Raw genomic sequence first — 21,566 nt, 5'->3', positions numbered from 1 at the left:
CATTTGATATTTTTCTGTAATTTTTAGCTTAAATATACCCGGCTTTTTCTTTTATTGGTTTTGAAAACATACAATTTAAGATTATGGCGGCCTGGCCTGCTCTTTTTTCAGACATTACAAGACCCTCATATTTGTGTGGTGGTGTTTATTTTAATCTGCTACCCAATGTCTTAAAACTATACAATTTTAATTTCATCTCTATTGTTTTTATTGTTAAAATGTTCAACTCTACTGTTTTTGAAGAATTTGAGCTGTTGTACTTTTATGATCAATTCTTTTAATCAAATAAAGTATCTTTGAAGATGATCATTCTTGGCGAAGAATAGTTTCCAACCACTGTTATTCAGATTATTTACCACACATGACTTTCTTGCTAACAAAACCTTAGGAGAAATCAATCTTTCTGCATATTAGGAGGATGAATAACAAGGGGCAATCATTGCTGTTGCCTAACTGTATGACTCAAAAATACTATACTTTAAAAGCAATGGCACCAGCCAACCCTTTGAGATACTGAGCGCCTATTAGTAATTTAATTCACTTTCCACCTCTGTCGGGTATAGCATTCAATGAGTCCGCAAGGCAGGACATCTGTATGTGCACATTCAGCAAATCATCACTGAAACGTTGAACAATACGTCTTGTTTTGCTCTTCAAAAATAAGATAAAGAGAATGAAAAGAGTATGGTGGGGCATATAACAAAAGAATGATCAATTTCAAATCCTTTATTAACTGAATCACTGACCATTTTGTGACCAGCACCTTAACATCCTAATCTAGCTCTGTTAACTTGACATTGTAAGAACTTTAATCTACAATTCTGGATGCAGGTAGTGGGGCTTTTTAGTAAAAGTTATGGGGCCCCTGCCTTAAAGGATAAACCCTAGCAAGGAATAACTAGTTTTGAAAAAATGGACAAGCAGCACCGGGTTCCGTGCATATATATATAAAAGCAAACCATACGTTGAACACTTCTATTTATGAATTAAATTAAACAAAGAAGTAGAAAAATATTCTTTTTATTAAATACTCTTTTTTTTTATGGTTTACTTGTTTAAAAATTGTACACCTTTTTCTTGTATCATTTGATAACAAATCACATTTATATCTTTTAACAATAGACAATTGATCCCAGTTATACAATGGTTATTTTATCATATAGGTTATTGATATCATAAAGATGAAGGGATTATAGTCGCGATGATCTTTGCTGATAGTACACAGAACCAATCAACGTGTTTCAGGTAGTGGGGCTCCTGGTTCACTCTTTTGAGGGTGAAACATGACTGTGTATAGAAGCAGTCATTTGTGTTAGTCTGAACTCATTTAGTAAGCTAATTATTTCTGCATGAACACTCAACAAGTGGGGGTCTTGTAGGAAATCACTGCACCTTTTGATAAAAGCTGTAAGAAATCCCTCCTTTAAATACTGCATGACTGTACAATCTTTTTTTCTTCTCATTTCAGGCTCCCTGATAGGGATTTTAAAAGCATGGATCAAAAGGATATTGAAAAAGAAATAGTGCTGGATATACGGAAGCCAAGATGTTCAGACACATCATGTTGTAAAGGGACGGGCATGTCTTTGCTTCTTGGTGTTCTTGTCATCTGTATTTTCCTGGGATTACTAATAAGTAAGTTAAAAAGACCCACTTAACATTTCTGTTGTTGAGATATTTAGGAATATTCTAGTTTGTGGCAATTGTACGGCTATAATTAAGATAGCTCGGTGAAAAAGACCAGCATGCATGGAATCTACTATAAATGTTTCTCTCCTCTCTCTCTAACTCTTTAACTATGCTTCATCACTTTCCTCTTTATTCAATTGTCATCAAATGATTTTTTTTTATAGTATGTTTATAGATGTAGGGTGTCTCCCAAAGACTTACCAGTCAGACATGGCTTCTCTAGTGTTCATGATCATTAGATATTCAGGTACAATGAATAAATAAATCATGCATTGTATTTGAAAAATTATGTGTGGAAATGAGCTCTTTCTGATTATTTAAAAAAACAAATTCAAGCATAGGTTTCTTATCAAATCTATCAAATGATGCAGATCATACTTGACTACGTGATTGAAATTGTAGGGCAAAATTCATTTTAAATTCACTATTAGAGATGCCTACAAATTATGAAGTCCATCACAGAAAGTCACCTATGCTTTCTGGAAAACACTGAGAAGGGAGAATAGGATTTCTATGTTAAAACGTAATAATTTAAGATCTGCGTGTTAGTGCCTTTATGTATTTATTTAATTCTTTTTATAACGAATCATGGATCTTACCACTTCAAAAGGTTTTCCTACAAATCTAAATGGATCAGCAGATGTAGGAGGATTGTGTAGATCTGATTGGTTTGGGAAAGTAGTTACCAAGGCACAAAGATGACAGTCTCGCTGTCGTCATGCAAGGGGATTTTCTTTTGTTTCTGCCTCAAACTCTGTCAACTCTCAGTCACTCTGTACCATGGGTCTTCAAACTGGGGGTGGCTCCCGCCCCCCACATGGCCTCGAGTGATTGGGGTGGGCGGGCAGGCATTGGGCAAAAGAAGCAACGTGCCTTTATCCATCACACTGCTAAGCACTATATAACGCAATTACAGTACCATGATGGTCATCATGCATGACCTGGAAACACTTCCCACCTAGAATTAAAGCAAAGACAACACCCTTCTAAACGCACATCCAACATGGTGTAGCTTGCTAACCATGCAAGCAAGTTCTTCAGCTCCCCACATAGGGGTAGAAAGTGCTATATAAATGTTGCCGTACTATACAATGCATCATTGAGGGCTTTGAGTTTTATTTTATAAACCAGTGGGAGCCAATCAAGTGTTTTTATCAGGTGGTCTTCATTTTCCTATTGCTTTATCAAGCATAGTCTTTGTATATGTTTAGTCTTCATTAAAGAAGAACCATGTAGCTAAAGCTGCTATGGACAAGTTGTGCCAAGGCTAGTGGTGAGTTGTGAGTGATCCACAACTCGAGCTCCATCAAATCCATGTTCAGCAATGATCTGATTTATCTGAAGTATTGCTTGATATTTCCTAGGTGTTCATAAGGGCAACTTATTTTCTGAAAATGTTTTTTTCCGCAGAATATGTACAATGTGTAGTGTGGTTTGCTAAAAGCTCAATTGTTATGAATGGACACCACTGTTTATCCAATTTTATAATTTGATTAATTCGATTAGCAATTTCCTACTACATGCAAACAAAAAGCATGCCTCTGAAGATCTATAAATTGACCAGACCCCACAAAAATCATCCCCCATTCATTAATCCACCTAAATCACAGACTCATCACTCATTACTTATCTGAAGCTTGAGCAGCAGCAAATGGATGATTGCTTTGGGTTCTGTGGTTTTATATGGATTTCAGAATGTTTTATATTTGGTTCTAAATTGTTGCTTTGATGCTGCTGTGTGAGTTGGCAATAAAGGAGGATTGTATAATGGTTGCCTTCGCTCATTGACATAAAATTAGGTTCTTTAGCTCCTTCCTGGAGTGCAGGTTTGAAGACATTTGTGTGATCTGTTTGATGGAATTCCAGAACATTTTTTGTTTTATATAGCGCAAACTTGACCCGCAACCGAATACGGGTATCAGAGCGCTTTACATAGCACCAGTTACATTACATGAGGACACACATTCATTTTTGTTAGGCACGTGGAGATTAAGTGATTTGCCCAGAATCACAGGATGTTCAGCGTCGTTACTGAGACTCGAACCCAGTTCCGAGGTCCAACGCCCTAGCCGTTGGGCCAACTCCTCTAACTTTCTATTCACACTTTGGTGTGTATAGAAAGATTGCTTCTTCTCCCAATCATTTCTTCTTGCATTTATTAGTTGCAAGACGGCCAAATTCCTGGCTGTGGGTATTGCATTCTTCAATGGAGATCTTGATCTTTTTCTGCTGAGTAGGGTGGTGTATGAGGAAGAGATCATTTGTTTAAATAAATGTAATGATTTACTTAGAAGGGTATGAGTGCTACAGTGGTATGGGTTAAATAGCAAAGGGCAATCTTCAACTCTCAATCAATCAAACAAATTTGTAAAGCGCGCTACTCACCCGCTGGGGTCTCAAGGCGCTGGGAGGGGGGGAGTCGCTACTGCTAGAACAGCCAGGTCTTGAGTTGTTTCCTGAAGGAGAGATGGTCCTGCGTCAGCCGTAGGTGGGTGGGGAGGGAGTTCCATGTCTTGGCCGCCAGGTAGGAGAAGGATCTTCCGGCGGTGGATTTGCGAATTCGTGGGACGGAGGCGAGGGCGAGGCTGGTGGATCGGAGCTGGTGGGTGGGTGTGTAGAATGTGAGGCGGCTGTTGAGGTATTTCGGGCCCATGTTGTGGAGAGCCTTGTGTGCGTGGGTGAGGAGTCTGAACGTGATCCTCTTGTTGACGGGGAGCCAGTGCAGGTCTTTCAGATGGGCAGAGATGTGGCTGTGACGAGGGATATCCAGGATGAGTCGTGCAGAGGCGTTCTGTATGCGCTGGAGTCTTTTCTGGAGTTTGGCTATGGTTCCGGCGTAGAGGGTGTTCCGGTAGTCCAGGCGGCTGGTGACGAGGGCCTGGGTGACTGTCTTCCTGGTTTTGGTGGGGATCCACCAGAAGATCTTTCGGAGCATGCGCAGGGTGTTGGAGCAGGATGACGAGACGGCCTTGACTTGCTTGGTCATTGTGAGGGAGGTGTCCAGGATGAAGCCCAGGTTGCGTGCATGGTCCGTTGGCTTGGGTGCAGTGCCCAGGGCAGGGGGCCACCAGGAGTCATCCCAGGCAGAAGGGGATGGTCCCAGGATGATGACTTACGTCTTGTCTGAGTTCAGTTTCAGACGGCTGAGCTTCATCCATTCCGCGACGTCTTTCATTCCTTCCTGGAGGCTGGCTCTGGCGGTGGCGGGGTCGTTGGTGAGGGAGAGGATCAGCTGGGTGTCGTCGGCGTAGGAGATGATGTTTAGGTTGTGTTGGCGTGTGATGGCTGCGAGAGGGCTTATGTAGACGTTGAAGAGGGTAGGGCTGAGTGAGGATCCTTGCGGAACGCCGCAGAGGACTTCGGTGGCTTCAGATCCGGACGGGGGGAGGCGGACTCTCTGGGTTCTTCCGTTGAGGAACGAGATGATCCACTCCAGGGCCGCTCTTGATACCAGTGTTGCTGAGGCGCTGTATCAGGGTGCGGTGGCATACGGTGTCGAAGGCTGCTGAGAGGTCTAGGAGGATGAGGGCAGCAGTTTCCCCGTTGTCGAGCAGGGACCTGATGTCGTCGGTAGCTGCGATGAGAGCGGTCTCGGTGCTGTGGTTTGCTCGGAAACCGGACTGTGAGGGGTCGAGGGATCCGTTTGTCTCGAGGAAGGCGGAGAGTTGTTTGTTGGCGGTCTTCTCGATGACTTTGGCCGGAAAAGGGAGGAGCGAGATGGGGCGGAAGTTCTTGAGGTCCTTGGGGTCCGCATGGGTTTCTTCAGGAGGGCGCTCAGCTCGGCATGTTTCCAACTCTCCGGGAAGGTGGCGGATGCAAAGGAGCTGTAGATGATGTTCCGGAGTTGGGGTGCGATTATGGAGTCGGCTTTGTTGAAGATGTGGTGTGGGCATGGGTCGGTTGGGGAGCCGGAGTGGATGGTGTTCATCAAGCGGGTGGTGTCTTCGGTGCTGACAGGGGTCCAGGTGCAGAGGGTGGTGGTGGTGGGCGAAGGTTCGGTGGTTGGGTGCATGGTCTGTGTACCAAAGCTGTTGTGTATGTCGGCGATCTTGCGGTGGAAGAACGAGGCGAGTGAGTCGCAGAGGTCTTGCGAGGGTGTGATGTCGTTGTTGCAGGCGCTAGGGTTGGAGAGCTCTTTAACGATGCTGAAGAGTTCCTTGCTGTTGTGGGTGTTGTTGTCCAGACGTTCTTTGAATGTTGTCTTTTTGGTGGTGTGGATCAGCTGGTGGTGTTTGCGGGTGGCAATCTTGAGGGCTGTCATGTTTTCTGTTGTCTGGTCGTGGCGCCAGGCTTTCTCAAGGGTGCGGCAGGTTTTCTTGGAGTTTTTGAGGTCGTTGGTGACCCACGAGGCTTTCTTGCTGCCGGGTCTGCTGGGAGGGTTCTTCAGTGGTGCGAGGTCATCGGCGCAGTTGGTGAGCCACTGTGTGAGGTTGCGGGCTGCTTCGTTGGGGTCCGTCGTGTTGGTGGGAGGGTTCCGGCTGAGGGAGGTGGTGAGCTGGTAGGCGGTGATCTTGCTCCAGCTTCTGCGGGGAACCTGTTGCGGGTGGTGGTGGGTCGCGGTTCTCCTGAAGTTGAAGTTGGCGCAGTTGTGATCTGTCCAGTGTAGTCCGGTAGAGTGGCTGAAGGAGATGTGCTTGCTGGAGGAAAAGATGGGGTCAAGCGTGTGGCCGGCGTAGTGGGTGGGGGTGTTCACCAGTTGCTTGAGTCAGAGGTTGGCGAGGTTGTCCAGCAGATCGGCGGTGTTGCAGTCCTTGTTGTTCTCCAGGTGGAAGTTGAGGTCCCCTAGGAGAATGTAGTCTGAGGAGGTGAGGGCGTGCGGACTGACGGAAGTCTGCGATGGCTTCGCTGAATTGTGTGCGTGGTCCTGGGGGTCTGTAGATGAGAGTGCCTCTGAGGGTGGTCTTGGGGTCGGTGTGTATCTGGAAGTGAAGGTGCTCGGCGGCGGTGAGGGTGTCGTCAGAGTTGGTCGTGATGCGGATGATGTTTCTGTGGACGATGGAGATGCCTCCTCTGGTTTGGTTGGTGCGGTCCATCCGGGTGATCTTGTAGCCACCCGGGATGGCTATGGCGATGTCGGGGGCTGAGGAGGCATTCATCCAGGTTTCTGTGAGGAAGGCGACGTCTGGTGAAGTTGTGTCGAGGAGGTTCCAGAGTTCGACGGCGTGCCTGTGGACGGAGCGGATGTTGAGCAGGATGCACTTGAGGAGGAGGTGGTTGGTGGTGCTTGGCTTGGCGGGTGCGGTGTAGATTCAGAGGCAGGTGAATTTGCAGGCTTGGCAGGTGAAGAGTCCGTGGGTGCGTTTTGGGGTGGCTCGGTAGCAGGTGGGGTTCCGACCGGCGTTGAGAGCGTGGAGGGTGGCGGCGTTGTAAGTCCGTCGTGTGGGCTGGCATCCTCGAGGGCCAGGGGTCCTGGCACTGGGCGCGGTCCAGGCACAGACGGGCGCAGACGGGCTTGCCTTTGGCGCGCCTTCGGCACACAATTGGCACGCCCGCTGCGCGTGAACGCTGCGCGGCGCATGGACTCCGCCATTTATGGCGAAGTGGGAGGGGGGTGGGGCCGCAGGGGAGCAGTGGCGGGGAGCGGGGGGGAGACAAGGGCGGGAAAAACAAGGCGCGGGGACGAAGCGGCGAGGGGGCAAGACTGAGGGCTGAGGCCCAAGCAGCACCTGCAGCCCAAAGGGGGGAATGCAGCAAAAGGCAGCAGAGGTGACCAGGGCACATGGGGGTCATGCGGTGAGTGGAGTGACTGGGTCAAGGGTCACCTGACATCCATCATTGTGTTTACAACAGATGGTCCAATGGTAAGAATATCTGAATACATTTTCTACATTGCAGTTGTATTAATAAGTACTTTGATAATAGGTAGCTTAAATGGCTTACATTAATAGGAATTACACTTGAAAGTATTGAAAAAGAGTAATTAATGTATGATTGACAAAAATAATAATCTTAAAATAGTGTGTTTTATATAGCACAAAAAATCACACCTCTGCCATTTCCTATCCCTGTAAATAAGATATGTTATCATATTTACTGAGCAATTTACCCTGGATATAGAAATATATCTGGGGATGAAATGTTTTATCACAATACTCATAATTTCAATGTGTGCTGTAACAGGAGTTTCTGCACATATCTGAATTCCACAGCCACCTAATAATAAGGTCTTTAAAAGCAGAAAAGACAGGCTCTTTTGTGGGAGATTCAGACTTGGAATACACAGCATTTGTTAGTACTGAACCTTCAGCTCACTGAGCCATACTTGGTAATTAATGCTGGTATTTTCCAACCTTCCAAACCATCCATGTTCCATTCTGAACTTGGTCAACCATGAGACTGTTTTTCAAGAGTTAGTTTGGGAATTTACCAATAGAAATGCACCAATAGATAAAAAGGAAATGCCTAAACCTTTCCTGCAGCTCACCTGATCATGAAATTCTCTTTTTTTTCACAGCATATTTATATAAACGAGAACTAAGAGTGAACTACACAGTAGAACTCCGAGGCCTCCAGTACGACAGCAGTTTACAAACAGACACATCAGAATATCATCGAACTCTGACCGCGGCAGCGCAGAGGCTGGTAAGATTGAACGGAGCCTGAGTCCATGAAGCAGTGTGTAACTGAAGAAAACGCTTTGGATATGTGCTCAGGTATCGGTCAGAAGTGTGTGTTGTGAACACACAGTTATGTGAAGGTGAAGTAAGGTACTCTGAGAAGATACAGTAGTGTGTATGAAAAGTGAATGCTTACTTACAACTTTATTGCGATCATACAGATCCTAAAAAGTATACAGCAAAAAGTCCCAAGAAAAGTGTACACCGAAATATATAGATAAAATATGTATAGAATAAAAATTGATAAAAACATTTGTACAAATCCAAAATGACAGGGCCCCTAGAACAGTTTTAAAGTGCATATGTGCAAAGCAGCAATATGTATGGCACAGGATATGGTGCTTTAGGTTCCCACAAGTACCAAATGGATAACATTCTAATCTGGCAAAGCATTCCAAAACACAGTGACTCAGCGACATCATTTTTTTCGCGTAATCCAAAGAGCATGCCAGAATCTAGAAAGACCAAATACAATAGATTGTCTGGTATCAGTACACAAGAGTCTTAAGACCTCTAGATAGTGCCCTCGACCCATCAAGAGGCATAACGGAATAATCCATTTTTTTCTCATCGACTGGTAAGTTGTTAAAAAAAAAGAGTAAGCGAACAATGGAATCAGAGCTAACCTGGCAAGTGGGACACAAATCATCCAAATTGTTATTGCCGGACCATTTTTAGCAGAACAGTTTGGTGGGAAGTGATTTATAACGAAACTGCAGAAAAAGTTTCCATTCGTTCGGTGGCTCTATTTCATCAATAGTTGGTTCAAAAGACGGAGAGCATTTCGATTTGAGAAAGACTTCGGTCAGGCTGGATACCGAAGCCGATAGAACTTCTTTCGAAACCGAATCCTAAAACACTTTTATTTTTTTCTCTGAAAATTTGCCTCATAGTTTCCGGATTTGACCAATAGGCGTCCATGTTCAATTTTGACAGAGATTTCCGTAGAGTGGAAAACCAATTTATTGCCAAGGCCTTTGGAAATCTCAAGAGGTCTAACAGAGTCTCTCAGTAGGTCTTCAGCCCATCTACAGTGAATGCTTAGAAAACATACAGTGAAGCTGATTTAGTGTATTGGCAGGCAGGCTGTCCATCTTCCATCAGGGCAGCAGATGTGATTAGGATTTGGTTGTATTATATGGTATGGCTGTGCAGGTCTCTACCGTGTTATACGCTCACAAAAACTGTCTTTGGTACAGTCAGGTTCAATTGTAAAACATTAAGCTCAACCCTAGGTAGCTATGGCATGAGCAGCAAGGCATAAACAAAGGAACTAGTGTAAAGTATTTAACAGTACCAGAAAATGAAATTAGAAAGCCACAGCACATAATCCGAAACCAATATATAAAAATAGATTATATTTGTATGAATTTTTAGAGTCCAAGATGAGCAAAATCCATTAGAGTGTTCAGGAGATACAGATTTTTAAAGAAAATGTCAATCTCAGTTTAAACACACGCAAGCATTGGTAACTGTAAAGTTTGTATAATTGTGTAAAGTTTGTAGTAGTTGAGTTTGTCCACACTGGCCCGACTGGGACAACCAAATCTGACAGGGAGAAGATCTGCAGGGCCAATGAGGAGTATTCGGACAGTTACCTGGCCACCAAAGCATTGTCTAGTCTAGTTCCAAATTTTACAGCACAAACACTATAGACTTCAATAGAGTGGTCCTGATGCTGCGGATGCAGGACATGGAAAATGATCTGGGTGCTGTGCTGTTGACAAGGGTGGCTTTGCAGTTATCCCTCGTTCTTGGGCCAGGTGTGCCAACTTTGGTGGAGGCTGGTGTCCCTCTTGGGTGTAATAAACGAAACCTCACCCTCTAGACACAGTGTGACTTAAATGAGTAGTTGGACTGCACACACATAAGGGATTTGAGAAAGGCTATTGAAAACCCTGTTTTTGGTCACCATTAATGGGAATAAGTGTCTAGAGGGTGAGGCCTTGTTTTGTTTATAATGTTCTGAGTGGGGGCGGCCTCCCCCTCCTTTCCCCCTTGGCTCTTAATATATTGACGTCCCTCTTGGGTGACCAATTTGGACTCGGCGACACTTCTGGGTACTGCTGACTCGGGTGCAACTTTTGGCCATCGACGACCGGTCTCTTGGGGCGTGCAGAGGCAGTGAACAGTAATTCTTAAGTGGGCTACTGACTTGCTGATTAGGGCTACTTCAGCTTAGTTGGCCCTGGTGCTGGTTCCATGGGGCCCTTGCAGTCACTTCTTTGTCTTGGGCTGGGAAATGACCTTTCCCCAAGCCCGGGAGCCACAGTCTTCCATTTACTAGCCCAATATGTGGCAGATGCCGTTCAGCATAGATGGTGCAACCTCTATTTGCTGAGCCAAGGGGTCACCAGACTTATTTTTTGTCCTTTCTCCAGTTCCAATGTGGCCTGAGGTTAAGGGTGTCAGGAATGCCATACTTAAGCCCAGCCCAGAAATTGACTGGGAGAGATGATGTGGTCACTAGCCAATGGGCTACTAGGTCCCCTCCCTCTTGTTGATGACTTTACACCAATGTGTGGCATTGAGCAATCCCAGAGTGCACTATTCCACCCACTCCCAAGATGTCTGAACCTTCACTCTGATAGAAGGAACTTGGTCGCCCACCCGTGAGGTGTACCTACCTGTGGCCTACTCGCCCACAGGAAAACTGGTTTGGACACTGGTCTCCACTTCTCTGTTTCTGCTGCCAGTGTGTCCACCTGAACAAAGGGCAGCTCCTTATGAGCGTGAACACCATTTGCCCACCAAAGGTGGCTGTGCCATTGAAGGTTGCCTTCTGGGCTAACACCCTGAGTGGGCTAAACACCCTGAGTGACTTCCTGCTAAGGGGAGGGAACACCTCACCCTTTAGCAGGGTTCTATTGTTCCCAAGGGGGTGGGTAGAAAGCTGTCTGTGTGAGGCCAGTAGACAAACTGGGTAGAGTGGCAACTTTCTAAAAGTTGCATTTCTATAATAGTGACATTAAATTCGACTTGGGCATCTAGTTGTGTTTAAAGCCAGGATTAATTTGATACCTTAGATACCGATCTCAGTAGTCCCATTCAGACGTTAGCCAGACAGAGTGTTCAGCTGGTAACTCTGTTAGCCTATAGGGCTACTAACTCTCCTACAGTAAAACGACAATTTGGAAGTGTTGCTACTTAATAATATACAGCTCTCTGCCTCAAGGCTCAACAGGACTTACTTAGGGGAGATTAACATACCTTGTTAAGGAAAGTGGGGGCTTTGTCATTGGTTTAAATGTAAATGTAAATGTATAGGCATTTATATAGCGCACTACTTACCCGTAGGGTCCCAAGGCGCTTCGACCGCTGCGAAACCCTTCCTGGCTTCCCTGAGAGATGGTCCCTTAATGGGTATCTCCAGGGTGAGACCAGGCATCCCCGGCGGTCTGGTGGGGCCGTTAGTGAAGATGAGGCAAGCTAATGCCCAGAGTTGCCGAGTGTGATCGCTGATCAGAGTGGGCACCGAGGCGAGAGAATTATCGAGTCCGCTGACCCTGGTCCAGAAACCTGCCGCGCCGGGAATCGAACCCTGGTCCCGGGCCGTCCTCTGCTCTCGGGTCTGCCGCCTCTAACCAGTGAGCCACACTACTTCACTTTGAATGGCAAAGTCGAACTAGCAGTGTTCCCACTGCCCTTCTAGTCGGCTGTGGCAGACCGGGAATCATGTTTTACTTTTTCACACACACAGTGGCACAATCAGGCTGCCTTCCTGGGTGGACACTGTCTTACATGCCCTAGGGAACAAATACTAGGGACTTATAATTAAGCCTGTGTCTGTCCATTGGGGGGTAACCAATTTGACAAGCTCTTTGTAAGGAATTAGAACACTGGCACTGGGTTTGAGTCAAAAAATCAGCTGCACCAGTCTAAAACTGTGGGAGTGAACATGCAAAAACAGGCATTTCCTTACAGATGCAATTAATTCTTCCCTCCTTTGCTGGATTACCTCCCACCATATTTAGAGCTTCCCCGTTGGCCCGCAGAGATCTCTGTGTCTGCGGAGGAGCTACTGACAATGTTTCTAGTGCAAAGGCACTGAAAGTTTGCTGAGCAACCATCTTGTTTCAATTGTAGGCTTAGCAAACTTTTTTTGTTTTTCAAAAAGTTTGTTATTGAAAAGCAAAAAACGAATGCATCCCAGAGTTTTCTCTCAGAGCATGGGGGTACTTTTTTCTTTTTTGGAACCAGATGTAGAGACCCACTCGGGCTCTCCCCAACAATGTTGCACCTTGCACGCATCCCCACACCCCTCCCACACCCCTCAGGGCGGGCTCGCCCTGGGGGTACAAATAAAGAAGGCGGAAGACCGCTCGGGGTCTTTCCGGCCAGCGCACGTACCAGGTGTCCTGTGTCCTTTACTGCGCTCCATCCCTGCACGTGTCAGGCCCTGCCCTGACACACCACAACACCATCAAGGATTTCCTGATGGTCCGTATCTGAACAGAAAAATACATTAGACTGTCCGCTCTAATTACAGCAGGGAATCCGATGCATCTACATCGACAACCGCAACTCTGCCGGGCTGTCAGTGCTGTGTTTCTCATGGCGGGCAACCATCAAAACCCGATTCAAAACTGAGTGAGCAGACTGCCCCTTTGGCAGACAGGACACTCCGCCACATATGTGGTAGAGGATCCTGTCGGCCGAACTCTACATCACACCTTATGGTAGTCTTCGCTTTAGGATGGAGGCTTATTAGTATTTATTAAAACGTTTTGGAAGAACTGAGTTGGAAACTAAAGCAAAATTGTGAAAAAAAGAATATTTTATAAAATAAAAATAGAAAAGTATTTTTAAGTTGACTAATTTACTTGATTTGGAATAAAGTGGTGAGTGCCTTCTTTAATTCAAATAAGCTGAAAATATAACTACCCACAAATGTAGGTATCGGTGGCAAGATGAGAGAGCACCTACATTTTAGCAGTGGTCAGTTTATTCCCTATATAAACCCTTTTCTTGTGTGTCCTAATGGGTATACTCTGGGCTGAATTGAATCACTTTGAATGTTTCGCTGGTAATTTTTTTTTATGTTGCTTTTCTAGTTAAAATCCAGCTTCAGTGACACACAACTGGAAGACAGCTATAAGAATAGCACGATCCTGGCATACAGGTGCGTAATCGAGGTTGTCGAACAGTGTTTTCTGATCTATATATCACACCCACCTTCCCCAAAAATTCGGAAATTATGTACATACTATCCATCTAATATAGAGAACGCGGTTTCATAGCTTCCTTTATGACTAATCCATGCATTGTTCAGTCCAAATGAAATGCAGTGTGTAGATGAGTTATTCATTTGGGGACAGCGCCCTGATATTTTTAATTCAAAAATGAAACCGTAATTGCGCTGTTATTGTTTCATTATGTGCAATGTCCTATTAAAGTGCATATGAACCTCTAACTATGAGTTCATTGACAAAAGCCGCAAATCAAGGCAGAAACCTATTTCAATAGTGTTCAATACAGTTGCATTGCTCCTTTCTCTGGCACTTAAGTTGCTTAATGGATTTTGCAACAGCACCATCTTTCTTCACTTATGCTAAAGTGTGACCTTGAATAGGTCCAATCATTTTAGGAGACTGATCGAAGTAGCGGGCATCGAGAACCTCTCCGTATCTTCTAAGGGCACCTTACTGTTCCGAACAGACCATAGACTTATCACTGGTGAACCAAAGTGTTGCTTAAGTCATTCTCAGGCCAAGCACCAGTGTCTGAAACCATCTTCTGGAAATCTAACAGTAAAAAAGAAATATGGCATGTCAGATGGAATGTTAATGTTCAATCAATATCTTCTCACACAGAAATATTCACTCATAGCTGAACTCTGTTAAACATGCTAATTCCCCTGTGTCAATGCACTAAATATATTGGAGAATTCATGTATTCCTCCATACGTTTATGGCAGTAAACACCGACAGCTATCCGGTTCCCAGAAAGCTCTTTTAGATTTCATGATTGAATAGTTACGGGGTTGTATTCGGTCAGATCAAGGTAGCTTTGCCTGTGATGGGTGAGGATCAGAGATACGATCCACTAATGGTAATGCACAGACGAATGAGATGTTGCAGAAGAGTATTGAGTGTACATGCATAGAAGCGATCTTTTTAATCTCCACCTCTAACCGTTATGGATCTCCTGTGTACCCTTTTGTTGACCAAGCCAATGGAAAATCATGTACCTATATACATCATGACAAATAAAAACAGCAGTTACAAAGTCCCCAAGATTGCTTTTAGCAAAGTTGAGTTCCATGTGGGATGTTTCTATTATTGTGACTTTATCAAAACAAGTCATGGCTTCAGTCATCTAATTGAGCCCAGAATCATTCCCTCGGTCCATCACTGATATTCAATGATACTCAATAGTGCACAGAAAAGGAGGATAACCAAAATCTGTAGGACTGCCCAAACAGGGTTGTACGTCTGAATAGTCATACCCAGAATATTGTGATACAAGAATGTCGAGTATAGAATATCAAGGGACAAACTATGAAAAGGTTAATGCGTATACCAAAGTATGGATTTATTCTTCCTAACTCCACATGTGTTGAAGATGTTTATATCACCAATGTACAGTGAGGTATGCAACAAATCTCATCTGGTTGATATTTTGTCTACAACTTTGTGTGCCATCGATATTCTGGTGTTGCTATTCCGACTGCTCATCACTTACAGGACAGGTTGGAAGGTTACACACAGGAGCTCGTTGCAGTTTTGTAAGTTGTAATACCTATCCACAGCAGAATTAGACTTTCATTTGACACTCTTCACTAGAGAAGTGTGGCTCAATGGTTAGAGCGGCAGACCCTGATGCAGAGGTCTGGCCTGGGACCAGGGTTCAATTCCTGCCTCGGCTGGTCTTGGGGTCAATTTCCTCGGACCTGATAATTCTCGCCTCGGTGCCTATTCTAATCATGGAGTCCCACTCTGCAACTCTGGGCAATAGCTTGCTTAATCTCCACAACAGCCCCAACCGCGCTGGGATGCCTGGCTTCACCTTGGGAGTGCCCAGGAGTGGACATTTCACAGGGAAAAGCCAGGAAGGGTTCCACAGCGGTATGCGTTACAGCGCCAGGACACCCCAGTTGGGGTATTAGTGCACTTTAGGAGTACAAATTACATTTACAAGTACAAATTACTAGCAAAGCTATTGGGCCACTCTCTGCTCTGATCTTTTCAATCTCTTCAAGCCAGCATCACCAGTACATTTTATTAGACCTGTTGTAGAGTTTTGGGTGCTCAATGGGTCAGAGGTCCATTCACAGCATTCAGTGTCATATTTATTTTAATCTCATGTCAATTTGAGAACATAGGTCTGTCCACTTAAAGTCATAGTGCACCAAAAAAAATAGCACCCAAAGAGCCAACTTTGGGAATCTTAATCCAACTCCCTAAAGATGACTCCGGAGGCATTGAATTGGATTTAGATGTTCCTCTGTTGATCAACAAATATGAAAGCAGTTCTTGCTATAACAGAACAATTGTCTTTTGCAGTCCAAAGAGCATGGTTTTAAAAAGGTATTCTGATCCTGTAAACAGGAAGGTGCAGAATTAGAGACTGACTGGTGGGAGAGGAAAGCTGATATTACTGTACACTCCGCCTCACCAAGTTATAAAATGTTGTTTATCTATATTTAGTACTCTGCCAATAGAACAACCAACTTTTTTAATGTCATCACTACAGAAAAATCGATGGTGATGCCGTGGCAGTGCATTCACTATAGCCAATGCTGTATATGATACTCTATGTTTATAAATTTGAGGGATTATGTGTTTGTTGAAGACACAAGTCTGGTGGGCCAGTGGATTAATGTATCCTCTGCAGGGATATGTGTTTGACCTCATGGTCTCAGCTTTACATTTTGGTGGTCCACTCAGCTTTTCACCCCTCCAAGATCAATAAAATGTGTATCACTGAGCTGAGTAACAATGGACTATCCAAGATTCTGCATCAAGATACCTTTCTGATTGAACATTCTCTTTACAAATGCATGTTATGCTTGTGTAATGTGTGCTATGTTGTGTGACACAGCAATGCTAGTTAAACCACCTCAAGGTGTGTTTAGTGGGAATAGATGGCTTGATATATTTGTTCAAAAAGATTTGTCTGCAGTCTTTTCTTCAAGACTACTGCAGTTGTTCTGCTAAGCTACTGATAATGCTGCAGAGGTGGGGACCAAGTGAAACAAAAAGTTGTACGCTTCTGGTGACCCATCGTGCATTGGTTATGTGCCTTATTAGGCTGTTGGTTGAGTGCTATGGATGACCTAGAGTGCAGGGATTTATTTTAGTGCAGTGATTAGTGGGAGTTGTATCCTTAATGCATGGTATGTGCATTAACTTTTCTTAATTTCTGCCTCTGTTTCAGAAACGGGAATCACAGTGTAATTTTCACATGTAGTTTGGCATTTCGGCAGACGTTCTTCTCTGAAATCCCCCGTTTTATTGAGGGCACCCTCGCCCAGGGCCTGAGCACCCAGCTGGATGACCACAAAATCCCCATTACCACGCATGGCTATATCACATCCGCGACCCTAGTCGGTAAGTTGCACCCATCTATCATTAAACTACTGTAGCGGAAAATGGACATCCGGTCCTCCTAAAAGAACAAATCTACCTAGAAAACTCACCAACAGCAGGGATCCAATCCCATTTGATTTGAAGCCAGTAACAATTTTGTAAAGGTAGAAAACAAGTAGAAAGGTTAGTTGATTAGGGGCTAGACGTCATTCCCTGAGACAAAGGGCCTTCTATTTCCTAGAACTGTCTTCTGAAGCTTCCTTTGATCTGTTCACCTGCAGAGCCGCGAATGACGTAAAAGGACAAAATAGAGACCGGTGGAGTATGGCAGCATGATACTCGGTCAAGTGGAATAGAAGCAAGAAAAAGAATTGGCAATGTAAATAGGTCTGGCTTTAAAATGAAAACAGATGGAAACACTGGATTCTCAAACGCTGCTTGCATTTTGTAGAATTCTACCCAGCCCAGGCACTCACCAGTGACTACGCCACACATGGAAAGTGCATGCAGGATCATTAACTGTCTGTCTGGACCCAGTCTCTACGGTGATATCGATGTTTGGTGAGTGATGAGCCACATGTCTCAAGTGAGAAGGATCTCTAGTGAGGGACTCCCTGGATGTTGGGCAGACACCATGTGTCCTTTGGTGGTTGAAACAGTAAAGGGCTCTGCCTCGAGGGGAGCATCAGATTTCCGTTTTCTAGATTGTCGAACTAATATTCGTTCGGCCACCTCAATTACTTGTTGTTGTAGACTCTCTGGAATAACAGTTTGCGTACCTCCCAAGATGAGGCCTTCCTGAGTTACAATCAGTTCATCTCTTACATTCCAGAATTTTAAATACTCACTGTCACTGGTGAGCGGCCGAAAGTGTTGGTTCCAAGATTGGTGAGCAATAATGCCTTTCAATTTCAGCATGCAATACCTTGGCTTGTGGGAGTAACCATTTGTTCTAAGGACATGCAGCCAGTGTGCTTAATTTACAATGACATTTGCATAGGCCTTAGTCGTGTTAGATGGGGCACCAGGGCATTGTAATGGCACTCTTGGAAAATAATCTGCAGGATTTCGACCTTTCCCTGGACAGTGAATGATTGTGTAGTTGTATTCTTGTAATCTCAGACCCCAATGTGCAATACAAGGAGGCATCTTGGCTTTCTGAGTGCCTAATATTGTCAATAGTGCTTGATGAGCAGTCCCTACAGTGAAAGGCTTTCCATGTAAGAGCACATGGAAATAGTCACCAGCCGACATCACTGGCAAGCTTTCTTTCTCTGCTTGTGAATAAGCACGGTCAGTTTGTAAAAACTTTTACTGGCGTTAGCAACAATATGCCTTTGGGCATTTGGCTTTCCGTTGTGCTGCGCAAGGATCACACCTAACCCGGCAGGGCTAGCATCAACTGTAACCTCTGTATGAAGCTTTGGATCAAAGTAGGTCATTTTTATTGGGGTTCTCGATGGCTTGCTTTATTCTCTTAAAACGTTCCTCGCACTACTGTATGTATGTATTGCATACTTCTATAGCGCAAAAAACTGTCACCCAGAGGGTATCCTGGCGCTTTGACTCTACATGGCTGATGTGCACTCACAGAGTTACATTACTCTCGGAAAAAAATGAGTGTGACCACTGAAACACAACATTCTTTTTCATCAGTTCTCGTAACGGGTGCACTGACTGTGACAGTCTTGTATGTATCTAGAACAGTAACTGTGGCTATTCCAAGGAATGAACGTAACCTAGAAATGTCCCGTGGGGGATTAGCAGTAGATAGTGCTTGCACTTTAGCTGGGTCAGCTGGGTCAGGTGTCGTAACCCCATAAGAAAAGATATGGCCAAAGACTTTCAATTTTGTCTTATGGAATGAACATTTGTCAGCATTCAAAGTCAAACCAGCATCATTTAGCAAACATACTTGCATGAGAGTTTTTGTCATGCTCTTTCTAAGTAGCTGTAAAGACTAATATTACATCACAATAGTTGAAGGCATTTACAACAGGATGTATGATACGTCAAATGTCGTCTTAGAAAAGTTCTGCTTCAGAGGAAACACAAAACTCAGTCGCTCATAGCGAAACATAGTCAAGCATGTGCATGCTCTCTAAAGTAAACATAGACATTGCACAATTATCATTATCTCTTTCACTTGAAACCGACACTGAGGAACTCTTTGACGATTATGATGACGATCAACATTGTTTGGTGTTCGATTGCCTCCTTCAGTGCGACTGCTTGGCCTTGTGAGAGCGCGTTGAACATCATTGATGCAGCGCTTTGTTGGCCATTTTGTCTTCACGCTGTGCCGCACTTACTTTTCCCTTCGCCTTGCAAACCGTCGCAAAATGGTTCACTTGGCCACAGCGGTTTCAAATCTGTCCAATGGCGGGACATCTACCATCATGTGGAAACGACAATCCACATCTGAAGCACATTTTCTTTTTCTGTGGAGACATCGCTTTGCGTCCCTCAGCTTTATTTTTTGGCTTACTTTTCATGTTCATCGCTGACTCATTCTGGGCACCTCCGGTCTCCATGTCAGTCACTTGTCAATTAGTACTCTCTTCAGCTCGGGCAGCCATGAGGACTTTAAGCTCAGAGATTCCTTCAGCAATCGCCGGCGAAAGGAATCTGACAGACATCCAGCTATCGCTCTGAGGCGTGTAGCTTCCTCATAATTAAATTCATTGAGCTTGCAATACTTTATAAGGAGATCCAGTTAAGCAACAAATTAATTGATGTTTCCCCTACTCTCTTGTGTTCTTGAATGAAGCTGTAACTTTTGTAATCTACATTTGGCACTGGATTGAACTTGATATTTAAGGTTGATTTGATTTGATTGTACGTCACTTCACGATCTTGTGGCTTCTTTCACACCTTCCCAAGCCATGTTCTTGAGATACTTGATAATCCTTTTGTCATCTGCTTCATCTATGAAATCCTCAAAAGTCTCTATCCAAGCAGTCCATCTATTGCCAATCTTGTGTTTTTTGGCAGTATCAAATTATGAAGGTGGTTTTAAGAAAGCAGCAGTGTAACCGTTGACGGACAGCAGTGTTTATTCGACTGCTTCTTGGTGAACTTGCTCATGCAAACCATCTCTAGAGCCTTGTGACGTGCTGGCTTCAGGGTCAAACTTGACAGTTGGAGGAGCTTTGGCTTCACCCTTGCTCGCCATTAGAGCTCTTCATTTTGATGGAGATCTGTAGAGCTGTTCTAAGCCCCAACTTGGCAGCTTTGGTGGTGGGCAGCTTCGTTTACGGACAGCTCTGCAAGCACAACCTCGCACTCCATCTGGAGCCACTTGACAGCAGGCTATGGTATGATGACACTCTTTAGTTGTTTTAGTAAGTAGACGAGTCTTTACTTGTTCGAATGATTATGATGAGCAGATAATGTTATGATATTCCATTGGCTTTGCGCTTAAATATCTCTGTAAACACAAGGTTGATCTCTGCTTCATAGCACATCAGATTACATATTAACTTGCACTGGCTTATCCCAATACGCTGCTTTTCGATACCTGCTTGCATCCACCTTTAGCATTGTCCCTCCTTACCCGGTACCTCTGTTTGCGCTCTTTTCATTTGATTCTGGGCACTGATGTGTAGATTTTAAATGATGCTTTCTTTGTCCTCGAAAGTTTTACACGGGCTGGCATTGCGGTGAGATTCCAGAGGTGCCCGCGTCGATTCTGCACTTTGACTGTGACACACATGGTACGCACAAGCAGTTTACTGGAGCACGACAAATTCTCCTGCAGAGCACTGTCGATCGACAGTTTACTTATCCCGTACTTGTCGCCAGTTTTAACGTACTACCCAGCCACTCGACAGTAACTTCACCACACAGAGAGAGTAGTTATACACGTCTTTATTCAGCATGTAAGCAAGTACTCAAATGTTCTAAACCTGCATTCACTTCATTATCCTTCAACGCTTACATCACCGGTCTACGGAGTCCATCAAGAATCAAGAGTTCTGTCATTCTTTATTTACACACCACTACCCACGTGTTTCATGCACAAATGCTGTTTAACTCATTGAAGTCCCACATGTCAGGTTTGCCAGTGCCAGTGGGTTAAAGATGACGGAAGAAGCAAACAAATATTGTTGCAATAGAACAAGTATGTTCGATCTGTGCAGTGGTACATCTTTTTGATTTGGATTGAAATAATTGGAATGAGCTTGAATCACTGAACTATGATGACAACACTTGAATACCAACAATCACTCTTTTCATCCAGCCACCACTGATTTAGTTTAGCCACATTTTTATTGGGCAATTTTCTCTTATATGATGGCTATCATCTTGAGCATTGGCTTATTCATGTCCCTTAGTAAAAAGTTGTTTACCAACTCTCTTGTCCCTAAGAAGACAAAGGGGGTGTCCATCATTTGTAGATAAAACTTGTCCTTTACCTAAAAACAAAAAAAGTGACTTTTTGTAACATACATAGAACCTTCATGAGAAAAGACTACATTCTAACTGATGGCACTTTCGGCTCTACAGTGTTGGGCATTTTGAGAGGTTATACCGTCCTCTCCGACCACTCCCTGATGACATTGAGCATGGGCATCGTACCCGATTCATAACCAGAAGTGTCTACTGGCAGATAAACAGTTCTGCTTAAAGAGCCCCCACTAGGGAGACATTAAGTCTCTACTTTAAAGCAAATGCTGACAATAAGCCATCTTGAAGTTTGGTGAGGCGCTGCAAAGGTGGTTTTAAT

At 44.3% G+C, this 21,566-nt stretch overlaps 1 protein-coding gene across 1 annotated transcript in view; it reads left to right on the top strand.

The window, feature by feature from the left end:
• Window positions 1–1,477: 1,477 nt before the first annotated feature.
• TMPRSS9 (transmembrane serine protease 9) overlaps window positions 1,478–21,566 on the top strand; it is a 123,287-nt gene continuing 103,198 nt past the window's right edge. The window contains exons 1-4 of the mRNA XM_086947258.1: window positions 1,478–1,635; window positions 8,144–8,271; window positions 13,361–13,428; window positions 16,686–16,858. Of these exons, the coding sequence (XP_086803384.1) occupies window positions 1,494–1,635; window positions 8,144–8,271; window positions 13,361–13,428; window positions 16,686–16,858 (511 nt within the window). The 5' untranslated portion in view covers window positions 1,478–1,493. The remainder of the gene's footprint in view (window positions 1,636–8,143; window positions 8,272–13,360; window positions 13,429–16,685; window positions 16,859–21,566) is intronic.

This window comes from Lissotriton vulgaris, chromosome 12 (assembly GCF_964263255.1).
Source record: "Lissotriton vulgaris chromosome 12, aLisVul1.2, whole genome shotgun sequence".
Classification (NCBI taxonomy): domain Eukaryota; kingdom Metazoa; phylum Chordata; class Amphibia; order Caudata; family Salamandridae; genus Lissotriton; species Lissotriton vulgaris.
The sequence above is the reverse complement of the archived record's forward strand: the minus strand, read 5'-3'. Positions and strand labels throughout refer to the sequence as shown.